Genomic DNA, 25,344 nt, shown 5'->3' with positions numbered 1-25,344 from the left:
ACCTAAAAGTGTTCAGAAGGGTAAAAATGCAGCAAGATAACTGGAACTCTCGAGAGGAGGCTAATCTCTGAATACCACTTGAGAGAGAATGATGAACTGAAAGACATCCGGCATGATGTGGTGAATCCACACAATTCATGAGTCAGTGTGTCAATCGTGTATCCACACAGGTTGCAAATTATTGTGTGGCCAAACGGGGGTTGGGATGGGCGATGGGGGGGCGGGAGATAGGTTATGCTTGTTGCCTTGCTGTATCTGCAACTACAGCTTGGATCACAAACACAGTCGATGTAAGCTTTGATGAGGGACATGCGCAAGCAGCTGGCCCAAATAGTTCCCATAGGATACAGCATGAGGAGCCTTCAGCGATGTACACATCGAGATTTTGCTTTTTCTGCTAATCAGTGAACATTAAAATCGCCAAACATGCCGCCAACAGTTTTCCCCAACATACTACCCTTAGAGAAGGGGAACATTTTACTCAGGCCCCTCTCTGTGTCTCTGTGTACTCAGGTCTCTGTGTCCACTTACCTGCTTGCCTTGCACTAAAATACTAGTAATACTGGGGGCAAGGCTGTCCACTAGCTTAGTTAAGAGACTGGCAGCAAGACGGACAACAGACCTAATGGGCGAAAAGACACAAGAACATTCTTGAGATATTTAGGACAAGTAACAAATTTACAGCTTGGACTTTAATATGTACAGCGCTTTGTAGAAGTCTTTAAAGCATTTTTAACATTTTGTCATGTTACAACTGTAAATTTGATTGCATTTCATTGGGATTTTACGTGATAAGCCAACATAAAGTAGCACAAGATTCATCGAAAGTAAACGGACTTTTGTTCAGTTTCTCCTGAATATGTTTCGACACGTATCCAGGAGTCTGTCAGTTGAATGAGGAATGTAAAGCAGACATATTGCTCAACAGAACTGGCAAAAGCCCCTTCTCCATTGTCAAGTCTCACTCTAGCCGGTTACTGTCTAGTTCGGATCTAGCCAAGTTGGGTTGGTCTTCATTGGCAGGGTGTTCCATCGGCAGGAACTTGTGCGGGCTGTGAGCACGGAAAAGCTTTGGTCAATGCGCTGATGATGTCCTTTTATAAGTGCACCCCTCGGTGGCCAGTTTCTCTGAAGTCGCTGGCTATGTTTTTAATTGGTGCCAGTTGATGCCTTATGCGTTCTTAAGGCGCCACAATCTGTCCGGGGCTGACTGAGAGAGAGCTGGTTGAAGCACTTCCTCTGGAGAAAGGGCTAAAGACTCCTGGAGGGGTGTTGAAACATCTTCAGGAAATACTGAACAAAAGTCAGACTGCCTTTGACTTGAACTGCTTGTTATAGCATCTTCTTCCTGATCCAGAGTTATCGAAAGGTTGGTATTGGTTTATCACAGTAAAAACCAAATAAAAATATTTAAGTTTGTATCTGTGACAAAATGTACAAAAGTGGACCTTCACAAAACACTGTAGCTTCTTTCTTTGTATCCTTTGTACATTATCCAATAACACCAAGGGTTGCAGAAAACATCTACAGTAGCAATGTGCTGGAAAGTGTTCATCCTAATCACATCGAATCATTTTGATTCTGGAAGTTCCAATATCAAGTTTACTTTCTAGGAAATATTTTAATGTTCACGCAAGTCTGAATTTATCATTCATGAGGTTCAACGCGGTCTGCTAGATGCTTCCTCTTGTCTGCAGGAATCCTATTAGGGAAAAATGGCACACTGAGATGGCAGTTATCTAAATACAAAGCCAGGGATGACTAATGACACACAAAAACGAATTACATTTCTTACAGCAGTGGTGGAAGCATGGGGCGATGTCGTGAATGAGGCCATGAATAAGCTGGAACACAGTCTGCTCTTATTATATGCTGAGTAAAAGTCCTAATCAATTTTTCTACCTGAGAAGTTGTTGTATTTCATGATTACATTTGTGGGGAAAACAAAGGTACAGCTAGGAAATCAACAAAACATTAAAGTTTAAAAAGCATGGTATGCTGTCAAAGCACTGATCCTTAGAAAACCTATTTCAAGCCTCACTTGCTGGCCCATGTCAGAAAAATGAGAGCATATACACAGTTGAGTATGGGAGTAGATTCCCTACCAAGCAAAACAAAACAAGCAAAAAGACTATTCCATCTTTAAATGTCATAAGTGCATTTCTCTTAGCTGAAAATGTCGATGAATAAAACAGCATACAATCAAAGTTGTCATGTCAGGAAGCATAACGAAAGCAAACGATGAGCACAGAAGGCACTGATGAGAGAAACAAATACCCAGTTATGACATATGACAACCACCTGCAACATTTGGTCAGTATTTGTGGATGAGGCCAGCAGCAAACCACAATTCAAATAGAAATTCGACATCGTTTCAAATGGTTCCACACCCAAAACAAGCACAAAATACAAAATCCTTTTCTGTGAAGGACAATGTAAAAAGTAGACAATCTTTGCTTTCGTGGATAAGAATGTTGTTTTTGTTTTTCCAAATTATGAACTGGTTTGCTATGGTAACTTTAAAGCTTTTTCCAAGGTATTTAGATAGAATGATCTTTGGTAAGAGTCAAAATCTATTTAATTTGCAGTGCAGTGCCAGCCTTTGAGCCACTGGGAATGGACTTGGAGGAAGGGGTTCAGCCTCTGTGGTTTTAATGTAAAGAGAAAGCCAACACTGACCACAAGCTCAGCTCCGGATTACATCCAACTCAAGGTTCCTGCAAGCGTCCTAGCTGGCTTGCCAAAATCCTGACTGTGTGAGCCAAGGTTTCAATGTTCCTAAATCAGTTAATGCACTAGAAATACAGCAGTGTAACAAATTGACAAGATAGCCAAATAAAAAAAATCCAGTTTTTAGGTAAATTAGAGCAGAGTGAATGTTGGTGACTTAAACTGTTTGAAGAATTTCACATTAAAAATGATGTTTAGAAAGCGATTGTTCACATGTAACTAGCTACTGTCTTATGTCCACCTATATATATTTTTTATTTCTGTCGTCTTTATTCACATTAATCGCAGTTTTTCTAATTTGAAGTTTTTTAGAATGTAAAAAATTTACAACAGTTTTGATTATAAAATAAACAAATGTATTATTATTATTTGTAAATTAAATAGGAACATCTTAATTTTAAGGGTTTATTTTTTTTGCTTAGAAGAAAAACGAGGATCCGATTACAGTGAACGGTGAAATCGTACAGGTCAACACACAGCTCACACAGCTCTCCAGCTAGCCAGCTAGCTAGGCAACTAAAACATGCGGGAACATTTACTGTGTCGCCCGCTGAACTTTACCTGTTTCCCATGAACCAGTATTGTGGTGATGTGCGGGGCTATAGAGCTGGCATACTTCTTGGTAATGGCAGCAGCATGCCGCACTGCCAGCCTGTAGTTTATCCAGATCACGCAACAGTTTGTTTTGTTAGTTTGGGAAGTCAGGACAATGTGATTAAATGAATTTCTACAGACACAAGAAATAACAAAAAGCATTTCAAGCTACTTCCAGAGGAAGTCTGTCTCATGACGCCATAAGGCCACTAAATGACGCTACATGTTCTGTGAATATGTTTTGGACAAACACTATGTTTGTGTGTTGAAATGGGAATACCAGACCAAAGTTTTCTGCTGCCGGCTCGTCTGTAGATTCTCTCCAGTTCATCCATGAGGTTCTCTGGAATCACAAATATGGCTGATTTTATAACTTTTTCTAAATGTTGCTCTTAAATGAATATGGGAAGCATGTAAGATTAACACAGTTTAAACATTAAACCAATCGCATCCCAGCTCCAGCCCTCGAGAGACGATATGTTGAGGGTTTTACTGCAGATGCTTTCCTGCTCCAACACACCTCCATTAAAAAAATGTCATTTTAGTTCCAATTTCAGCTTAAGTTATAGAAATTTAGATTACTAGATGGATTTCTTTAGTATTTGGTAGAATTAGCTTTTAAATCGTATGACTTGGTTCAAACATTTTGCATTTCTTTTCACGAGCTTCTTACCATAGTTTGCTGGGATTTTGGCCCATTTTACCAGATAGAACTGGTAGAACTGGGTCAGGTTTATAGGCTGCAGTTTATTTACAGTGAAAGTAAATATCTGGTGTGACCTGTGGATACGTTGGAGCGGAAACACATCTGAAAGCTGCAACTCTTGTCCCCCAAAGGACCAGAATTGGGAACCACTGCATGAATCAACATTTTAAAACTGCTAACTGATTGTCTTCTAAGATTATTGTATAATTTCTCCTAAGACACCCTGATGCTCCACTAGAATCCTTATTTATGAACTCATTTGCGGCGTGTCCACACCATCCTTTGCCAGGAAGTCTGGTCCTTCTCTTCTGAGGAGGATACAGGCGAGCTGAGCCTGACTGGCCAAGCAGTTGCAGTCCTGCATGAACACGCAGACAAGCAGAATAAACAAAGATCAGAGTGATCCCGAATGCAAACTTAACATTTTTCAAAAAACAAGAAAAAAAAAAAAGAATGATGGTATCATTAACCGACTTAAAATGATACATTGTTCATGGTTTATACTAATTGGAGTACTGATTTGGATATTAAGTTGCAACAGCTAAAAAAACCCCCGTCCTGATCGTATTTTAGTTGAAATGTTACTATTTGATCGAAAGCTTTACATGCGATTCTTTAAAAATAATTTCTCTGTTCAACAAGAACCCAGTGGTAAACCGGATCATTGCTCTGTTGAAACAATCAGCTTACATGAAACTTCTGCAGGATCTCATAGGTGGGCTTGTTTTGCCACTCCCCCACACTGATCTCCGGCTGCTGCTCCAGGTCCAAGGCGTTGGGCGTGCTCGTCTGCCTCTTCACCTTCGAGTGCTTCGGCAGCTCCAGCTCCTCAAAGCTCTTAAACTCTGGGATCCTTTAGCACACGGAAACGGACCGCACATGTCAGTTTTATTTGACACATGAAATAATGACAATGTTCTCCTTTCAATAACGTTTTGGTTTCCTTTGGTGAAACAGAAAAAGCACTTTAACCTGAATTTTCACTTTTACTGCAACCACAGCAGAGAAAGCATTCACATTTAACAAGGAAAGCGTGAAGAAGCGTGAAGGGAAGAAACTCTTACTCTGCCTCATTGACGCGAAGGAAGTCCAGCTGCTCCACAAATGCTCCTGATATCAGGGTCTGTGAAAATGACAGGGGGGAAAACAGCACATTTAAAAAAACTATAAAGTTATTATTCTGGTGATACGGCCCCAACCATCCAAGAGACATAACAGTCATAGAGGATCCATAATGGCTCATGTGCCAGCAAGAGTGGAGGAAGCAATCTGGTACACAAGGTTTGTTGGGTGACTCAGGAAAGATAAAATGCTTCAAAAATGCAGTAAAAAAAAAAAAAAACAAGATTCACCAGCAAGGTGCCAAGTGACAATTTTTTTTTTTTTTTTTAAACGGACACAGCTGCCGCATGTAATGATAAAAGTTAGAAGATCTCCAAAGAGATCTTCTAATTTTCCAATTTTCCCTTCTCCTCAGGTCCAAAAGTGATACCACTCGTTCCAGCTGAAGTCAACTCAAAAACTAAACGAAGTGGCGCGGGAGACGGGCGGTTGTGCTCTCCATAACAATGAGATGATGAAGAGCACAAGTGTTTCAAAGCCGTGAGGTAGCTGTGAACGGAATGGCAAATAGGCAAGGGGTGGGGAAAGAAAAAAAAAGTTAAAAAAAAAGAAGAAGAATCTTGTGTGGAAGTCTCTGCTGAGCACCACAAATACAGTCTGAGAGGAGCTGGAGGAGGAAAAGTTGTCGGGAGTTTGACAAAGACATTAGTTAAAGTTACCAATGTTGAAAGAAGTTCTAGTTCTACCTCGGCCTCATTTTCCTTGCAGTCTGTTCTGCGGAGCGCCGCTGTCTCGGCAAGGTATCTTCGAGTTTAACTTTGGGATGCTTACAGTTGCATGTCCCCATGGCAACCTTTGTGGGAAACTTAAACGACTCTAGAGCAATTTATATTAGAAACAAGACAAAGGCTTGGAGAAACAACAACTCTGGTCTTTGTATAACCTATTTATTTTATGTAACTTCAAAATAAAAAACTGTTTGTGACATCTTGAAAATGTCTAGTTTTTGTTTTCTTATTGCATCTAAATGCTCCACGTCATCAAACTAATTAGGATGACAAACTGAACCGACATTTAAATAATAATTCAGTTTATTAAAGGTTAACTACCTAAATTGGTACTTTGTGACTGGTTCAACATCTACAGAAACATCTGCCACTAACTGGTAATCGTCACGTGGGGCAGAAACTTGGTTCACACTTCTTTAAGAAATGTTGTAAAACCAAATCAGATGTAAAACCAGACTGACTGAGCCATGATAAAAGCTTTATTCTGTTCATATTGAGATATTATATAACGCAAGTGTGTTTTAGACTCACAAACAGAAATTCTCTGTCACAATTTTATGACAAAGAGCAGAATTTAGGGTTTCATTAACAACAACATATCTTCCAATTTCTGTAATAGCAAAGCAGGTCCCAGATGACTTGTGAAATCTTAAAAAAAAAAAAATACATGGATTTATTTTTTTGTAAGAGTCTTCCTTCTATTCTTGTAACACTGCATTATTGTCGTATCATTTCGACTTTATTCTTGTTTGTTCTCGTGATTCTTCCCTTCATTCTTAATTTTTTTTTCTTAGTGTGGCCCCGATTCGCCGTCGTATCGCTCAAACAATAATCGTGTCCACGAGTCAGACAGAGGTGAAGGAGAAATGAAAGTTAATACTGCTGAACAAATAAGGGACTTTATAACAATGTCAAAGAAACACCATGCAGAGGGAGAAAAGGCAGGGGAACAGTTTCTGCTTTGACAAACCAGGAAGAAGAAATACTTCAAAACAAAGAAACAGTGCAGCCAATTCTCTCTCATTCACAACACCTGTAAAGATCGTGAATGTTTAAGAGTCAAAAAGGGATTTTCCCACTGATCCTTTGAGGAAAACATTTTCACAGACAACACACAAAGATAGAAACTGAGGAGGAAATGGACACAGCAGAAAATGTATCTTGACCAAATACATCGTCGGTGACCTTTCTACACACTGCACCTTTACAAACCAATACTATCTGCTACATTCACTCTCCAGCTTTAGTAGTGCCAAAGCAGGTCGGACGCAGTGCCCTGATGCAACACTTTTTTAATAATGCATTTAACGGGCCCCGGGGACATGTTTTAGGGCTGCTAAATTCACTGTTGTCGCAGCTGTAAAGGCTCTTCATCCCTCATGTCCAATATTTAATTCTGAATCCCTTTCCCAATATTTGAACTCCAACAGAGTTCTGATTGAAAAATGTAGCGTTTTCATTCACAAAGAATTGAAAGCGTGCTGCTGTTGCACAGTTGTTAACTCAGTAAAGCGCATCCTTACACTTCCCATTCCGAACGCGACGCTTTAAAAGCCGCTTCGGTTTTCTCGATTCACGTACCTGAAGTCTGTCGACGTGAACTTTGACCCCGCCGATGACGCCTTTCTTGAAAGAGGCCAACATGTCCAACACTGGATTGAAGCGGCTCCCTCTGGTTAGATAAAATATTTGATGGTTAAAGCTGCCAGTCAAACCTTCCCTGAGCATCAATCAAACTCACTTTAGTTTGTCAGGTGTAGGAAAAGTTGGTGAATTTTTCTATTCATTTTTTATTCCTTTGTTGGACATTGATTTATAGTCAGTATGCACTTTACCCTCCCCAAAATAAAGAAAAGCCTCCACCCTCAGGTGTTTGGTGGTGACATCAAATATACTATAAGCTCTTAAATTTTGTGAATTTAGTCATATTTATTTATTTTTTTCTTCTTTTTTCTGTACGGCAGCAGCAGAACGTTTGAGCCATATGTGAGAAAACTGCCTGTCTTAAAGATTTGTCAGCAACAAAGCACATCAACCTGTTTGTGAAGAGAAACATATTTAGAAATATTTACAAGGAATTTTGCATTTTTCCTTGTTAAATCCCTTCCAAAATCTACAGATAGAAGAAAAAAAGTTAAGAAAACAATAACAGCCAGGCAGATTCAACAGTCATTCATTCTGGAGCATCACTTAAACCTGATGTTTTTGACCATTTTTTTTTTTGTGGAAGGTTTGCAAAACATGTGCAATATTAGCAAGTACAAATGTGGAGATTTGTTGATTTTGTGTTAATTTTCACAATTGGAAGATGGTGAAAATGGAGGGTTTGAATCAGAGTCAAACGACACAAACACCAAAGAGTGAACTCCTTGGAAATGCAAGTGCTGCCCTTCAAAGCCTACGTTGCAAACTGCCATCAGATTCATTAAATCCAGCTGATCAACTCAGTGTTTGTGCCTCTCGTGACGTTATTGACCTAAACACAGTCAACTGGAATTGCCTTTGTACTTTAAAGAAAAACTTAAGGGGAAATTCATATTTTATTACCAAGCTTGGTTCTTACTGCCAGTATACATCTGTTAGGAGAAAAAAAAACAACAACTTGCAACTGGATAATATCTTTAAAACTTGATTCTTTCTTGATTTTCTTCGTTGCTAGTCACAATCAATCTTACAACTCAAAGCAAACGTGTAGTAACCATGCAATCTGGAAATATAACTAAGCTTCAATATCATTTATTCCGTCCTCTGTCACGGGTCACTGCTGTACGGGTCATCGTCCTGATCAATGGCAAACTAATGACTATCGAGCTGCTGCTATGAGCGCCCATTGATTCATTTTTGGGCGCTGCAGTGAGGCCATTTAAACATTTGTAGCGCATTTAACGTATGGCTCCCTGGGTAACAGTCAATACTTCTGTAATCAGCCCACCAGCCAGGCTGTAGTGATACAAATGAGAAACATTATCACCCAATCAGCAGGCAAATACAGTAGCACCGTTCTTCCACTTAAGATTAATGGCGCACACAAAACGGGAGAAGGGGTGGCAGCAGAGAGGGAGAAAAGTTAGATGAAAAAAAACAATGTGAACTGGCTTTTTAAACGCTTCACTACAGTTTTGAGACAGCGATGAATGTAGTGACAGCGACGCAAAATGAGACAGAAGACAGAACGCATTGGGAAAACGGTCACATCAAAGTAAAACAGCGGAAAAGATCTGCTTTGGAGTGTGAGTGTGTGCATTACTTGATGTTATCCTCGCGGATGAGAACCAGGAAGAGTGGACGTCCCTGCATCTTCCAGCACTGCTTGATGAACTGCAGGGCGTTCTGCACACGCACGCACGCACGCACGCACGCACGCACGCACGCACGCACACACGCACACACACACACACACACACACACACACACACACACACAGAGCATCTCAGACCCACGAGCTGCAGCTGTAAAGCATTCAATTTCCTTTATTTGAGTCGGTGGCATTTGGAGAGTTCAGCCTCCTCTGCTGTGAAGCTGGGTTTACGTTGCCGAGCTCCTCCAGCAGCTCAGCGTTAAACACAAACACAGTCTTGATGTGGAGAGATCACAGCAGGATGTCTGGAGCGTTCCTGAAAACACGGCTTATCGCCGGATTCACGTTACAATCGGAAATAAATAAATAACCGAACGTTTGGGAAACAAAGCTGTGCCAACACCTGCTTTCTTCACTGGAACAGGAAACGAGGACATTTTTAAATATCTAGCACTAAGAAGTGAACGGACTTTCAGGAAAAAACATTCTCTACTCTACAGCACTCTTGGACAAGAACGTTTTTCACTAACGTTTACATGATTACTCCGCTAGAGTCCCGCTGGTTGTGTGAACTGGTTGACTGGATGTTCTGGAACCATAAATTTGCCAGAGATAATGATTTACTGCATTCCTGATTGAACCTCCAGCTCTGGATCAGCAGGTTTTTTTTTTTTTGACAGTCTGTGACCTGATTTTGTCCCAGGTTTCTGACCCCTCTACATCAGGCTGTCCTCTTCACTGCCTGAATGTCGAAGCAAAACAGCACATCTCTGTTCCTTGCCTTCTTCAGATTGGACCTGTTTATTTCATGGAATTGCTTTTTATTACCACAAAATGTTAAAACCTAACAAAGTATATTCAATACCTGCTTTAAAGCTGGTAGAAGTATCTCTTACCAGCTTTTTCTTTTCCAGCTATAGTAGCCAAAATCTAATTTGCATATAATCTATCTCCAACTAACTATTTTAGTACTTGATTATTCTGACTAGTAATTGGATTTGACCACTTGAGCTTGTTAGAAAAAACTATTGAAATTCAAGTACATAAGTACTTGAATTTATTTTAAAAAACTTTATTTTTTTAAATAAGAAAATAAAAATGCTATTCCCTAAACTGCAACAACACAGCACTTCTTTAGTGAATTATTGGTCATTTTGTATCAAATGATGCACCTGCAATAAAAAAAAAACAACTTTTAAAATCAACATGCGAGAAGATCAGCTCTGACATCAATGGCTAATCTGCTTTTATTTTTGTATTTGGTTTTTTTTTGTGGATTAACTAATAGTTGGAAAGCAAAAGGTGGTTAATGGGAGAATTTAACAGAACCAGGTGAAGGTGAAACTGCACCGCCTGAGGAGTTCTGGGAGACGAAGGAAAATATTCTCATTCTAAACGCAAAACGTACAACTTTGTGTTGCTCTTTCTGCAAATGGCTTTTTTTAAATGTTTTTTTTTAATTTATCTGCATATTCTAGTTAACGATTAATCGGTCGCTTAATATTGGAGCAGGGGAGCAAAACTCATTTTTGTTTCAGGCCGCATCCAGATCATGAATGTCGTCAAAGGGCCGGTGGAGGCAGAATGAAACCGCTAAACTACTAAATTATGATAGTTGGGTTTTTTTCTGCGTTTGATTAGTATATCTTGAAATAAAACAATTAACTTTTTTTTCACAGTGATGTATTTCGGATCTATATAAATGAAAACTGATTTGATGTAACTGATTAAAAAAAATATTTAAGCACACAACTATTACTTTAAAGATGAATTTCTATGGCCCTCTAAAGTTCAGCGGGCCACATAAGAGGCTGCGGCGAGCCAGACCTTGAATTTGACACGATCCCATTAAAGGGTTGCATATTGTCTCGTCTGTCTTCCTTTTTACGTCTGTGCTTTAATGTCTTCTCAAACCAGACAAGGTGAATGTATTTAAATCACCTAAGCTTTTCCAAATCAATGAAATGTGACATTGACTCACCTTAATGTCGTCAATTAGAAGCATAACATCTTGAGACAAGTAGAAGTCACTTAGATCAAACACTATTGGGTAGCACACCACCGTCTTGCCCAGTATGCGATAAATCTAAGAGATAGACAGACAGACACACACACACTTGCTGTGATATCTGAAGATGGATGGCCCATAAGCAGTTAGAAATGTATTATTCTGGGCAGGACATAAAACCAGCCATCAGTCCTTGGTGTAGAAGTCACAAGAAGACCGCTTCTGATAAGACACAGCATCAGCTCATAGTACACACAGAGAGCTGGTAGAAAACTGATGATGATGACGATGTCCTCTGGCATGTTGCCATCTTCCCAATAAATGTTCCATTATAATATTGTCTTAATGTGTTTGGAGTCATGATTCATTTGTTTGCCGGTGGCTTTGTTGCAGTGTTCCAAAGGTACAACGTTATCTGGTTCTGCGACCTTCATTCAGCACAAACTCAGATATTTGCTCATTAGGAGTGAAAGTGGGGCAGAACGAGTTATTAATTCTAGCATTTTTTTTTAAGTGCTGCGTGAGAAAAAAGCAGCAGATGCATTGCTGCTGGAGTGCCTTGAAAAGCATGTAGACCTAAATTAGTCTCGTTACAAAGTGGACTCCAGAGGACTTTACTGTGGCGCACTAACACAGTAGTGAGCGAGGAGTGGGAGGAAATGACGTATTGTTTTTAAACATTTTCTATGTAAATTTCTGAAAAGTGTGATATACATTTCATTTCAGACCCGTCTGAGTCAATATATATGCCTTTGAACATCTAGACTAAAAGTTTCGTCCATTAATTTAAATACAACTCATGATCACTCAGTTTGGATTGAGAATATCTGAACATTTCGGACATCGGTATCGGCCGACTTTAGTCGTTTTTTGTTGTTGTTTCTTTTTACACACTGCTATTGGTCCTATAAATGAAACTGGGTTGATGCTAATAACCAATATTTCCTTCCATCCATTTGTTTCTGGAGGGGAAGCCGATTGGTCCCGTGGTATTTGTTTGGTCATGAGACAATGAGAGTGATGCAGTGCGGGATTGTGGGTAAGAAAAGAAGCAGTGGTGAAGTTGGTTGTTTTTTTTTCTCAAGATATTAAAAAGGTAGTAGAATGAATATGATCTGTAATATCATTAAATATCAGTAACTGGCCACTGCAGCAATATTGACACCCACATTTTCATGTTGCTGCATTCCTAATTTCAAGTAATGCCACAAATTCTCAATTAGATTTACGCCGGCGTGGCATGTTTGGATTTTAATCAGATTTTTCAGTCAATAGTTTCTTTTGGTAAAAGGCATCTTCCATTTTGATTTATGTACATTTTTTCAAACTGCTTGTCAGAAATGATTTATACTCTTCTCAATAATCAATGGAAGCATCTCTATTGAACTTTGAGAAATCAAAACCCCTTTTGTAATTGCTTTTTGTTCCACTTCGCAATCATGCGCCGCGTTGTGTTTGTCTGCCGTTCAGCTCAACGGGTTTGAATACTTCAGAACGTCAGCGTGCGACAGCAGCAGCTGGCATAATTAAGTGCAGATTATCAACCGAATCTGAACAACGGTCACTGATGCCGTCTGCGTGTTGGAGAAAGAGACAACTAAACTCAGGAACAGAATGCTGTGTGTGTGCTTCCACGCTCACACTAATGTATTCGGATCGATATGTGCTGTGTGCATCAGTCATCCCTCTTGATCCATGCAGCACAACTACAAATAGATGCACATATGCATTCATATCCTGATGTGTGTGTGCGTGTGTGTGTGTGTGGGTGAATGAGCACAAACTCAAATACCTTGCAGGTCCCGATGCAGCCCACTGGCCTATCCGGACGCCCACTCAAACCCAGCTTCTTATTGACGGCTAGAAAACGGTACGCCTGCAGAAACACAAAGACCTGAATCAGTGTGCACAGCCTTCACCGCATCCTCTCGCTGACCTTTCTGCTCGCAGGGAAAACACTGCGCAGCACACCTCTTCCATACGGATCCCTGTGATTGCATCTGTGCCACTTTGAAAATGAAAATACCGTAGTTGATTTGAAATGTCATGCTCCGGAATTTCATTTCCACGTCGCAACGAAAGCATGAGCCCGATATCTCTCCGGCCCGCCGAGGCATTTTGTGATTCTGCCACTCATGAGCTGAAATATCGCCCTCCGTGATAGAAAGCAGCAACGGATATTAGGTCGGTGTCTGAGTTATGAAATGCAGCAGTAATCAAGGTCCCTGTGCTGCCGTCAGCAGCGTGCTTAGTGGACAAAAGCACACCCATGAGCCCCAAACACCTGGTGTCTGAAAACAGCACTTTATTGGCTCACAGAGGCCCTTAGAAACAAATGCTACGAATTGAGCTTTTATTACAGTAGATAAAACACAATCCATTATCTTTTCATCAGTTAAAACGTCATTCGCTGCCAAATAGCCAGACATATCCATTCAAATCACACAAAATTTTTGTCAGTCATATTTTTGCACTGACTTTTAGACTAGACTAGAGATCACTAAACACATAACCAATTACTGAAAAAGCAGGTTATTTCACAATGCTGGTGTATTTTAGCTGAGTGAAGCTGACACCCCACCCACGTCAAAAAGTGCCCAGTGCTGGGCGTGCCATGGTGGCGTAGCGGTTAGCGCGACCCATATTTGGAGGTCTTGAGTCCTCAACGCGGCCGTCGCGGGTTCGACTCCCGGACCCGACGACTTTTGCCGCATGTCTTCCCCCCTCTCCTTCCCCGTTTCCTGTCAGCCTACTATCATATAAGGGACACTAGAGCCCACAAAAGACCCCCTGGAGGGGTTAAAAACCAAAAAAAAACAAACAAAAAAAGTGCCCAGTGCTCCGTTTGTGCAGGTTTGTGCCGTTAAAACTACAGCAGCGAAGTTGTTTTCAAGTTGAATGTTGGATATTCACAGAGTGAGCGGCGCCTGACTCAAAGTTGATCCAATTTATGAATTTTCTCTACCGCTCCCTCTTTAGCTCCACCTATTTATGACAGATGATGATTCCTGGTTAATAAAGTTGTCAAAACAAAGACATTTTAAACAATGTCAACTTTGTATTTAAAGTGTCATTGTTTACTGGATGACACTTATTCATGAAGACTTTATCATGTTCATGACAGGTGTTATGTCAGGTTTATGACGGTGTCATTACAGTCTTATGCACCACTTTTAAATAAAGTGCTACGAATGTTCAATGTTTGATTTTAAGAAGTACTCACTGAATGCAGAGGAAACAATTTATTCATACTTTAAATTTGTTAATGAGTGGTTTTATCAGTGCATTTTGCTGCAACACAGTCACAATCTTGACATGGACCAAAATCCCAGAATGTGCAAAAATCACAGAGCCTATAGCGACCAGGATGACGGCACCGCCGAGATAAACAGATTCTGTCACGGAAGAAACGACTGTCTGGGCATCGGATGAAATATTCAGCATGGTGCCCGCTCTGACTCCCGATTCCTTATTCCATCTGTGAGGCTGAGTGCCACACAGCAGAAACAGAAAGAGGTTGAGAGGAAGAAAAAGTAGCAGGTATGACAGTTCAAAAGGGAGATGATAGGCAATGGAGAAGGTCTCTGATTTAATAGGCATAATGGACAGGATGTGAGCCTAGGGGCAATAATGTGGTTGGAGTAGCGAGTAGGACGGCCACACAGGGGAAGACACAGAAGGCAGAAAGATCGTCGAAAAGAAACCAGAACCTGGAGAGATGGCACGACCGGAGAAAATGGTTGTTTTTAAAAAACATGACGTTGAGGGAAGGCGTCACACAACAGATTGACAGATGAGGAATGCCAGCAGAGCAGGAGACGAGGCTTGGAGTGACGGATATGACAGAGGAGAGACAGATGACACCGAGATGGTAGACTTCCAACAGCAGACATGCAGATGAGGGACAGGGTCTACGGGCAAAATCAGGGATGTAAAGGAAAACCTGCTGCAGAAGCAGTGCTTGGTGTAATGGGTGTGTCAGAACAACTCGTATAATCCGTAAAACGTTAAAGAAGCAAAACGGAAAGGATGAAAACAGCATTCTGTAATAGGCTGAAGTTGTCACTGAATACTTATGCACATTCAACAGCAACAGCTTTGCTTGGATCCTCCAGTAAAATCACGTTGACTACAGAAACTTTCCTGTTACAGAAGTCACACACGATGTACCCCAAGGTTCAGTCCTGGTGCCTCTCTTGTTCAATATCTACACTATACACCGTTTTTGCTTCCATTTTTCTTGAGCTAAACCCAAAGATGTAAAACATTTTCTATATACACATAATGACCATTTCTCTCAAATACTGTTCACAAATCTGTGGAAGCTGGGAGCAAAAGCAGAACGTTTGCGTTGATATTTTTGTTCAGCGTCTGTATCTTCATCAGATGTTAAATAGGAGACATATGTAATATTTAACAATACATGAACATATTGTCCAAAATCTGTTTTTATCATTAGTGAAATACTTGCCAAACTAAGAAGGTTAGTGGGAAAACACAAAATTTAGATTGTTATTCATACTTTCATTTCGTCTCATCTAGATTATTGCACTTGTCACGTGGTACAAAACTCTGCCGTAAGACTTTTAACTGGAACCAACAGAAGTTTTCACTTTACTAGTGTTCAGCTCCTTCCTTTATTGTTTTTGTTACTTTATAACTGACTTGTTCAAATCTCAATCTAACTTCTGCAAAACAAAAACTTCACATATTCCCAAGAACCAGACGTAAAACTCCAGTGAATTGCTCTTTCCAGGCTGTTGCTCCTCGACAGTAGAAGCAACTTCCTTTGTTTCTCCACTGTCTTGAGAGTTTGGGACTCGGCTAAAAAGCAGCTTAAGAAATTCTCATTCAACTATGCTTTCCCTTTAGATTCCTTCAAATATTATCATACATTTGTGTTTCATTCTGTATCATTTAATAATTTAAATCAATCATATTTTATTTTTGTGCTCTGTGAAAGGTGCAGTCTACATGCACTTTGCTGACTTCGTTGCCATCGGAGGATTCGTTGTAAGTTATGACTACATTTCTCACAAGGTCAAAACACAGAGGAAAGTACAAATTGGGTGTTTGACAATCATTCAGTATTACTCCCTTTCATTAGGTTGTCAGTTTTCATGAAAGTTAAACATGAACCAGCTCAACAAAAGCATCTGGGAATATTGTATGAGGAAAGACGTGGTTAGATTCAGAGGCGGTGAAATCCTCAATGTCAAGAAATGCTTTACGGCGAAAAAAAACAAAAAAAAAAACTAAAAACATGAGATTTTTGTAGTTAGTTGGAGTTACTCTGAGGAAGTCTTGCAGCTTCAGTATTTGCAAAAATACTCCTGAAGCCCCCGTCTGTTCATCATTCCGAACACTTGGCTTAAAAAGCTGTTGCAGGAAAACTAAGATCCCTTTAGACTTCAGCAGAAGATAAATAGTTCATCTCTGACAGAACTGTGAGAAATGTAACCTTTGGAGAGTAATTCTGCAAACTGTGCAGGTTTATGGATTGTCACTTTGGCACAGTAGCGACTTTACCATTATGCTGATCAATCAACACAAGGAACCCCTGTTGGGATAATAAGTCACTCCGGCGTCGCTGCAGCTCTGCAGTGAGTGATGGGACAATCAAGAGGAAAAACCTAAAAAGGACAAGCTGATGGCTTGACAAGCACATGGAATGACTGAACCAGGATGTATTGGGACGCTGAGGTCAGGTAGATTTGTGTGCTGCTGGAATGACACGCAAAGGCTACTCAAATATGAACCTTTTCTTTCCACCGACTTTTGGTAGTTTAGAGGAAAAGAGCAAAGAGTGAGAATTTTCCATTTCAAATTGAGCACAAGGACAAACGTTTGTCTATAAAAGCCAATGCTGCTTATAACGAACTGAAGATTGTTTCCATATAATCAGTAATTAAAACAGCGATCGCTAAATTATTGCATCACTTAGATGAGACTGTCAGTTGAGCTTCTACCAGGTCGGTCCCAATCAATCAATACGTTTTCTAATTATACCCAAACAAATGTTAGTGTAGGGTGAAGCTGAACAGAAAGCAGCTTAAATGTTAGTCGTAACATTTTATGGCCTTTTCTATATAATCTGTCTACATAAATGTAACTTACACTGCAGTGAAATATGCATGGAGCCAAATGATGAAGTGTGTCAGGCCCGGCTCCAGAGGAGTTCAGCGGGGGGGGGGGGGGGGGGGGGGGCAGTGGCTTATTGGTAGGGGGCAGAGTTAATGAGCTTTTACTTTAACATAAATAAATAAACAAACCTTTATGGAACCTCTCAAATAAAATAACCATACCTATTAATGCAAAATAAAAAAGGATGTAAACAGTGACATGTATAAAATGTTGAGTAATTATGCTCTGAATTCCATAAATATTTGCTCTTATGTTGCAGAAGTCCAACAATCTAATGCTTCCAATCTCTGAAGTCCATTTCTTTGAATGCAAGTAAGACTAGCAATAATAAAACATGTCACGACATGTTAGCAATGGATTGAACGGCTTCAAAAACTGCAGGAGACAAGAGGGCACAGATGCAGAAAGTGCAGGAGACGCCGCTGGATCAAATCGAGATAGGAGAAATAGAAAGTTGGCCACTCTGAGGTTAAAACAACAACAAGAAAAAAACAGCTTCCTGTCCTGCTGCCTCTTTGAGCAGGCAATGCGCGCCCATGCCGCCGGGGAAAAACAACCCCAGTTCAAAGAATAGACACTTTGAGCCGGCGGATATTAGTTTGACAAAAATGGAACATGTGACTGATGGAAAGGACTGTTGAGATTTGAGCAAATGTTGAAGGTGTTGTGCAAAACTTGGTGCCCGGTTAAAGTTTGATCAAAACTTACCTTGACCAGTTCCTTCTGAGGCCAGATCTGGATGGGCTCGACCTGCTGAGGCGTCTGGGTCTGAATCCCATACGTGTTCAAAAACACCTGAAGTCTGCAGAGACAAAAGGATTCAACACATCAACACTCGTCATTCTTACAACGTACTTAAAATGTGTCAAATTCAACCTAAACATGTTGGTTTCATATTATTCTTTTGATCTCGCTCAATCTTAAGCCAGCTTGAAGTTCTCAGAAAATATTAAATGCATCAATTATTTTTCCCAATACCTCAGGGAACTAATCACCGACGTCTCACCAAAATGGCCTTATTTTGTCTAAAGCTGTAAAGCTGTAAAGTACCATATTCTATGCAATTCATAGGCAACGAGATACGTGTTTCAAACCGATCCGTGATCCCCCTGTGACCTGCTTGTAAAAAAATAATAATAAAAAATTCTTGAGCAGCGGTAATCTTTTCAGAGAACTTTCAACCAAATGACGGAGAGTTTGACATATCACTAAGTCGAAAACGAAGCTCATCCTGGCCGTCATTCAGCAGTGCTGTGCTTGGATGTGAACAAAATTACACAGCTGAGGTTTTTTAGGGAAACAAACTTTTAATACCATAAAAAAAAAGAAAAGATTTTTCACCTCAAAGGTGAGAGCTTGGTGACTGCTGTGAGGGACGGAGTGTTTTTCTTTGAGTGCGGCGGCGTTCACACCGCTACAGAACACACAGAACCTGATGTTAACAATGCCTCGCTGCTCTAAACGTGACTATAAGGCGTTCCTTGTAAACTAAGATAAACTCCATCAAAAAGTCAAAAACTCTGGGAAACTTTCCAGGACGGAAAGCAAATGGCTTTTACAGACGGAGCTGGAGCAAAAACCAAAACTAAGCTGCATTCATTCTTAATTCATTCTGTTACTTCTAACTTTCTCTGTGAACTGTTTTACAGGCAGCTAAAATAAAAAATAATACACATGTAAAGATGAAAAAAATGGAAGGAAAAAGTACAATTTGAAATAAAATGTAAATCTGTGTCAATCACAAAGCTTCTGTGCAGCAGGCAGTAAAATGGGTCTGCAGTGAAAAGAAGGAGATGATGGTGATGATGATGGTGATGATGATGGTGAAGCGGGAGTCCTTACAGGGACGTGGCAGAAGCTACAGGTTGACAAGCTTCACAGTCATTTAACCCTGTTTAACGCCCGCACACACACACACACACACACACACACACACACACACACACACACACACACGCACACACACACACACACACACACACACACACGCCTCCACCCCTTCACACGAGCCCACAATGAAAAGAGTGACAGATGATGGCGTGATAGCGGAGGTCAGACTGAGCTCATCGCAATTACAGAGCTGAGCAGAAGAGAGAAGCGAAAAATAACCCGTCTCTATGACCTGGAACATATTAAGATGCGCACATTGAACCTTTGTAGACACACACACACACACACACACACACACACACACACACACACACACACACACACACACACACACACACACACACACACACACACACACACAAACGCACGCACACAGAAAGATTACCTCTGGCTCTCGGCTACCAGCGACACATGAATCACAGCATCGTTCTCTATGGGACCCTGTTAACAAGAGAGAAAGCAGAGAAGATTAACATCAGAACCAATGTTCTGCTTCATGTCGCATCTGTTGTGTTGCACGAGTTGGTTCCTTTGTGGCAGAACTGTGAAGTTTAGAACACTGCTAAAAGTTACAAATGTTGAAATTCATGTTGTTTTGCCTCCTTTTAATACTTTATTCGTGTAGTTGCTGCTTTTCTTGCACGTAAATCTCTTAATTCCTTCTGTCTCAGTGATGCAGCTCAACCAACAGTCAGTGGCGAAGCAAAACATAAACATGACTAATGTGAATCTAATTAAACCAAATCAGATGTGTGTGAAGGTGCGGGGTCGTGCGGGCGCGCGGGTGTGTGTGTGAGAGTAGGAAAGAGGTAACACAGAGGGAGGCAGCTGAGATTCATCTCGCTCATTTCTACGCCAACAATAGGTTTTGTTATTGCTGCCCACAGTCTCTGACGAAAGTGAAATAACCAATGAAGGTTGACCCTGAGGTAGTTGGCAGCAGGAAGCGGGAGGCAAATTAGCAAGGACAAAAGAGACGCAAAGTGAAAGTTGGAGCATAGATGGAGAATAATGTTTGGCTGTTAACAGATGATGTTTCCTTCTGCTGCATCTCAGAGACGCCGATGAAAAGGAGAACATCAGAATTTGCACGCAGGTTGTTTGATCCCGCTAAAAGGATTTTGCAAGAAATGTACGATTCCTTTGATATCTGGGGCCGGAGGTAACGCACATATCAGGATGAGAGGCGGAGCGCCGCCTACGGACAGGTCTTTAGTCCGTCTAAGACCCTGGAGTGGAACAGCGTTAATATTTTCAGTAATTTAACAGCAGGGCGGACCCCCGTCATCTTTGCACTTCTACTTTATTAAACTTGTATGATTAGAAATAACAAGCTGCACGTGAGCTGGTGTAGACTCGACAACCTGCGTCTGATTTTTGCTTGTTTGTGATCCTGTGCTCAATGTCTCTTCTCTTATCACTCCTACACTGGTTTTAATCATCACTGACTGGCTGCATGTCCTTTCGGTAAGTCGGTAATATGTCAACAAGAGGATTTTTGTTTTTCAGCTTTACTTTGTCCTGCGTGTCAATCTCTTTGTGACAGATAACCAACACTTCCTTTTCAGATCTGCAACTTTTTCAAATTCCTTCACAACAAACTGAAATATGACTAAATGTCTCTAAATAAACTCTATGACTAAATGTGAGCAAGATTTGCTTTCTACTGTGAGGTTGTTGCTCCTTTGCCTCATCACAATTTTTTATCCACGACGGCTTCAATTTCTCGCTTTTCAACAACTGTATATGTCCATTTGCGGATATGTATTGTGTAAGATGTGCTGCTGCCATCCCCCTCTCTCCGTTCAGTAGTGGTTGCCATTTAGTTTGTGAGTTAGTAAACGGTAAACAGAGCTGTTCATCAGCACGCAGAGTGACTATCCAGGGCCATTTAGGAGGCAGACAGCAGCTCGTGACTCACAGGACTCTTTCATCTTGCGCTCGTCGAGGAGATGCACACCCACCCACACACACACACACACACACACACACACACACACACACACACACACAAATGAATACAGATACAAACATGCAAAAAACGAAAAAAGAAAAAAGGGAACATGGCAACACGAACACTCCTGCCGGCAAGCACAGATGCTCCAAAGCGTTGGCAGCGGTGGAGCACAGAGCAGAGGAATAATGCACCCATCAAGCAGACAAACAGGCAGCCATTTTGTTTAGTCGAAACAGGATGGAGAAACTAACAGCCTTGCCTTTAGGCGGCGTACATGAGACAAAGAAAAACAAAGGAATGTCCCGCTCAAGTCAGCTCTGATCTCTTGAGAGAGAAAAAAGGTAATTTGGTGGAGAAGATCTGAAATGCATGATAGAGATCTCCATTCTCTCTTCCTTCAGTGACTGTTCAGCCACAGGGAGGAAATGGAAATGAGTGTTCAAATGTTTCTGTAAACAACCTATTCAGATTCTCTTTAACGACGTCAGTGTAGTGCGACTGAGCTCCTGCCGAGGCCGAGGGAGGCGATGGAGAGACGGGCCGTCTCCCCACAGGACGGGAAATGATAAAAGGATCCAGGAATAACCTGAGCCTGCGACCGGCTCAGTCTAGACCGGACCTTATGGTTCCAGAACTTGTATCTTCCACGACATAAAGTGTCAGGCTTCGAAATAGAGACAACAGTAAATACAGACATCCAGTGATGGCAGTGAGCTTTAACTTCGATAGTGTAATTTTATGACTTTAAGTGAACCGTTTCTCACCATTTTGCAACAATCGGTAAGGGTCAAATTGTCATAAATTATCATAAAAGTCATATATTCGATTATTTGAGGTGTTAAAACAATTAAGTTGATCTGAGATTTTCAAAGAAAGTCTGCAAGTGATACATTTTTCCTCCCAATATCCAAGAAAACGAATCACTGATGCGTCACTGATTGACAGAAAACTTGTCCAAGAAGTTCACAACTGCTCACTGTTTGTTTTATGCAGAATCTCAAAAGCATGTTTTTGTGTTACATTTTCAATATTCTACAGACCTAATTTCTCCCAAAGCTCAAAAGCAGTTTGATCCGTTTTCACAAATGAAAACATACATCATAGAAAACAGAAATCCCCAACAGCTCTAAAATCCACAGAAGCAGCTAAAATCGAAGTGATACTTTGATTTTCAGATTTTACATTTCTTAACTTATACCGAGCGAGCATGTCAATACGGAGGAAAGAGGCACAACTGCTACTCCATTTTGTTTTCATAGATAACATAATGTGAGCAGTGTTTCCATGTGGTCTGCAGCTCGGTGCTCTTGCAAAAAAAAAAAAAACATTTGCGGGATTTTGCCTCTCACCCTAAAAACAATCCGAGTTACTTCCGCAAGGCCAAAAAAAAATGTTCAGACGTTAATAAATCTCACCACGACGAAGCCGCCCAACAACTAAAAAACACAAGCGCATAGATGATGGATGGTGTGGTGAGAATTTGTGGAATTTTGTAAAGGCGTTTTAGGAATCATCAGGCTGAACGATTTCAAACACCTTATCGAGTTTATTGCCTGAAAACAAAGGCAAGAAGACAATCCTCCAATGATTAAACTGAGATTCGACGTAAAAATGACGCAGCCGAAATTGAGAATGTGCAAAAGACACATGTGATTTCAGTGTATGAAGGTTTTAGGAAATCCAACCAGCCAGGTCAAGGTGCTGAAAACATAAACAGCACCAAACAGCAAGAGAAACCTCCCTGTTCCTACCAGTCATGCCCTCAAGTTTAGAGGTCAAGTAGGAAACAAGCACATTGTTTAAAGAGGCATCTGGACACCAACTGTTTATCACAGCGTCAGTAATTAATTCAATACCGCTGAGTGCTCCCCTTTTGAAGCGACGCATTAAATTAAGCAGCTGAAAGCTGAAACACTGAAACAAAGTATTCATTAAAGCTGCAAGCAGCGTTAAACAGGGTGATGCCAGGACGTGACCAAATATTGTTGTTGGACATGGAAAATAGATCAATCTGGAACCTTCTAGGAGATACTTACAGTGTTTGACATTTTGTGGAGAGAAGGCAAAGTTTGAGGCCTTGTCTCGCCCCCTAGACAAGCTCGAAAGCTCAACATTTAAAAAAGATTTAATATCTCATCCCTTAAGGTGACACTGACAAAATTTGAAGCCGTTTATTCAACATGTGTAGGAGGAGTTTTTCAAAGTGTAATATGTGTAAAATGTAAAATAAAATAAGAAAAAAAAAAGGACAATTTAGCCCAAAATGGCTGACTTCCTGTTTGTTTCAGGACGAAGTTCTGAGAGACGTTCTGTGCACCAAAATGTCAAAAATGTTTATATTTGTGCCAATTCACCAGGCTGAGTCAGGGGGGCGCTGTAGAGCAGTTTGGACACGCCCCTTTTTAGCTCCACTAAAAAAAGAATACTGGCATTTTATGTGCGACTGATGCATGTACAAAATCTGATGCAACATCTTTCTATGAAATCTGAATATGAGCATAAAATCAGCATGTCGTCAAAAAATAGCTTACGTTCATTTAATTTGGTTTCAACTGAAGCACCCAGCTGTGTTTGTTCAAGACAAAATTATATTCTTTTACTTAATAAGGGACTTAATCAGCAGCTATTATCCCAAATATATAGCCTGTACAGCAGCACTTAATTCATAGATGCAATCTGTCTAAAAGGCATTTTAACTAAATCTTTCTGCTGCAGACGCCTACTGGGTGCTGCAGCTGCAAAAGGCCATTCATCTCTACCCTGGAATACAAACGCTCAGCACTCTGAGCAGGTCTGGTCAGAGCCAGATAAAATGTGTTTGGTCTCTATTTTCTGTTATCAGAAACAAGCAATAGAAATACTAAAATGAGCCATGAATCAGATTCCTGAAAGGTTAGACTGTTACATTTCACCCTGGGCAGCAAAGCCTTTTTGCCTCTAACAGCTCCAGTTTATTGTCAGCCTGCTGGTTAGCGACTGTTAAAGTTAAACGTTTCCAATAGACTTTACATTTTTCTTTTTTTTTTCTTTGGTGTGACAGACCAACACAAAGTAGAAGAAACCTTAAGAGTAAAAGGAAACTGCAGCTCCGAGGAGGAGCTGTGCCTTGAAGGCGGAGCTAGGTCCACCTGGGCGTTTTGCACAGTTGAATGGTTGCCATGGAGATTAGATTTCTCAAATACGCATGAAAAAAATCTAAGCAACACTCCAGGTATGTTTTCGATAAGGGAATAAAGCTCAAAAAAGATGATTTTTACATAATACTGCCACTTTAGGAATGCAGCAGCAACACTTCGTATTATACCTAGTAAACAAACTCATCATGTCCCGATGTCTGCACCGACAAACACACAATATTCTACAATATACAAAGGTACAAGATGACACACATCTTTCAAAATAAGTGTTTGAATGAAACACGCTACAGTTTTCACCAGGGAGGTCACAGTCCTAGAAAACCAAAACAGCCTTTTTTTTAGTAAGAGAATGTTTTTTTGTATCATACAGATAAATTTTAGTCCTGGACGCTTGAGATCAAACTGATGCAAGAAAAGCTAAAAAATATTCAAACAACAATTGTCAAGAGGCTAAGTCATTGCCTGCTGCATAGGATTATAAATTGATGCGGACAATTACAGATTAAGAATTTTCTTCCGTCTTGAAACCTCAATCCAAACCTGCAAGAGCAGGAAGGAAAAAAAGGAATCAGAAGCCGTTTTAAAAAGGGGGACATGCTGCCGGTGCTACGGTACGCCACGCAGGAGCAGGACGGACTGCCTGCGGTTACCAGCGGTTACCAACGGGCTGGCTGGAAGCGAGCTGCCCCTCAGAGATACGGTGGAGCTAAATTTGACAAAGTGAAAATCCATTTGCAGGAGAATGCTGCTGTGAGTCCCTGCAGAACCCAAATGAATTTCAGCTCTGCTTCATTTGACTTTTTCCCCCAAAATTAAAACCACCGACCTGTGACTCAAGATGGAAAGTGGATGAGATCGTTTCCTCTTTTTCTGCTTTATCCCTTTCTGTTCTCGATGTTACAGTTTCCTCCACAAAATCTTTTCTTCGGTTCTACCCCTGCATTTGGTTCGTGTGTTTGGGATTCTTTATTTTCCTACTCGTCTCTTATTTTCTGTCCTGTTTACCTCGTATCCTGCTGGCTTAGAACAA

General features: G+C 40.7%; 1 protein-coding gene across 3 annotated transcripts in view; it reads right to left on the bottom strand.

Moving 5' to 3' along the window:
• The window catches only part of phkb (phosphorylase kinase regulatory subunit beta), a 107,108-nt gene that overhangs the window by 5,681 nt on the left and 76,083 nt on the right, over positions 1–25,344 (bottom strand). For 2 of the 3 annotated variants that reach the window (XM_023332822.1, XM_023332820.1), the window contains 11 exons: positions 19,606–19,661; positions 18,039–18,132; positions 12,979–13,062; positions 11,160–11,264; positions 9,128–9,210; positions 7,462–7,552; positions 5,095–5,153; positions 4,721–4,883; positions 4,307–4,388; positions 3,610–3,667; positions 532–622 (listed from right to left, as the gene is read on the bottom strand). In XM_023332822.1, the coding sequence (XP_023188590.1) occupies positions 532–622; positions 3,610–3,667; positions 4,307–4,388; positions 4,721–4,883; positions 5,095–5,153; positions 7,462–7,552; positions 9,128–9,210; positions 11,160–11,264; positions 12,979–13,062; positions 18,039–18,132; positions 19,606–19,661 (966 nt within the window). Of the gene's footprint in view, positions 1–531; positions 623–3,291; positions 3,383–3,609; positions 3,668–4,306; positions 4,389–4,720; positions 4,884–5,094; positions 5,154–7,461; positions 7,553–9,127; positions 9,211–11,159; positions 11,265–12,978; positions 13,063–18,038; positions 18,133–19,605; positions 19,662–25,344 lie in introns of all 3 variants that reach the window. The other variant, XM_023332821.1, reaches the window with a different exon arrangement.

Source organism: Xiphophorus maculatus, chromosome 4 (genome assembly GCF_002775205.1).
Source record: "Xiphophorus maculatus strain JP 163 A chromosome 4, X_maculatus-5.0-male, whole genome shotgun sequence".
Lineage (NCBI taxonomy): Eukaryota > Metazoa > Chordata > Actinopteri > Cyprinodontiformes > Poeciliidae > Xiphophorus > Xiphophorus maculatus.
Note: the sequence above shows the minus strand (reverse complement) of the source record. Positions and strands in the feature narration are given on the sequence as shown.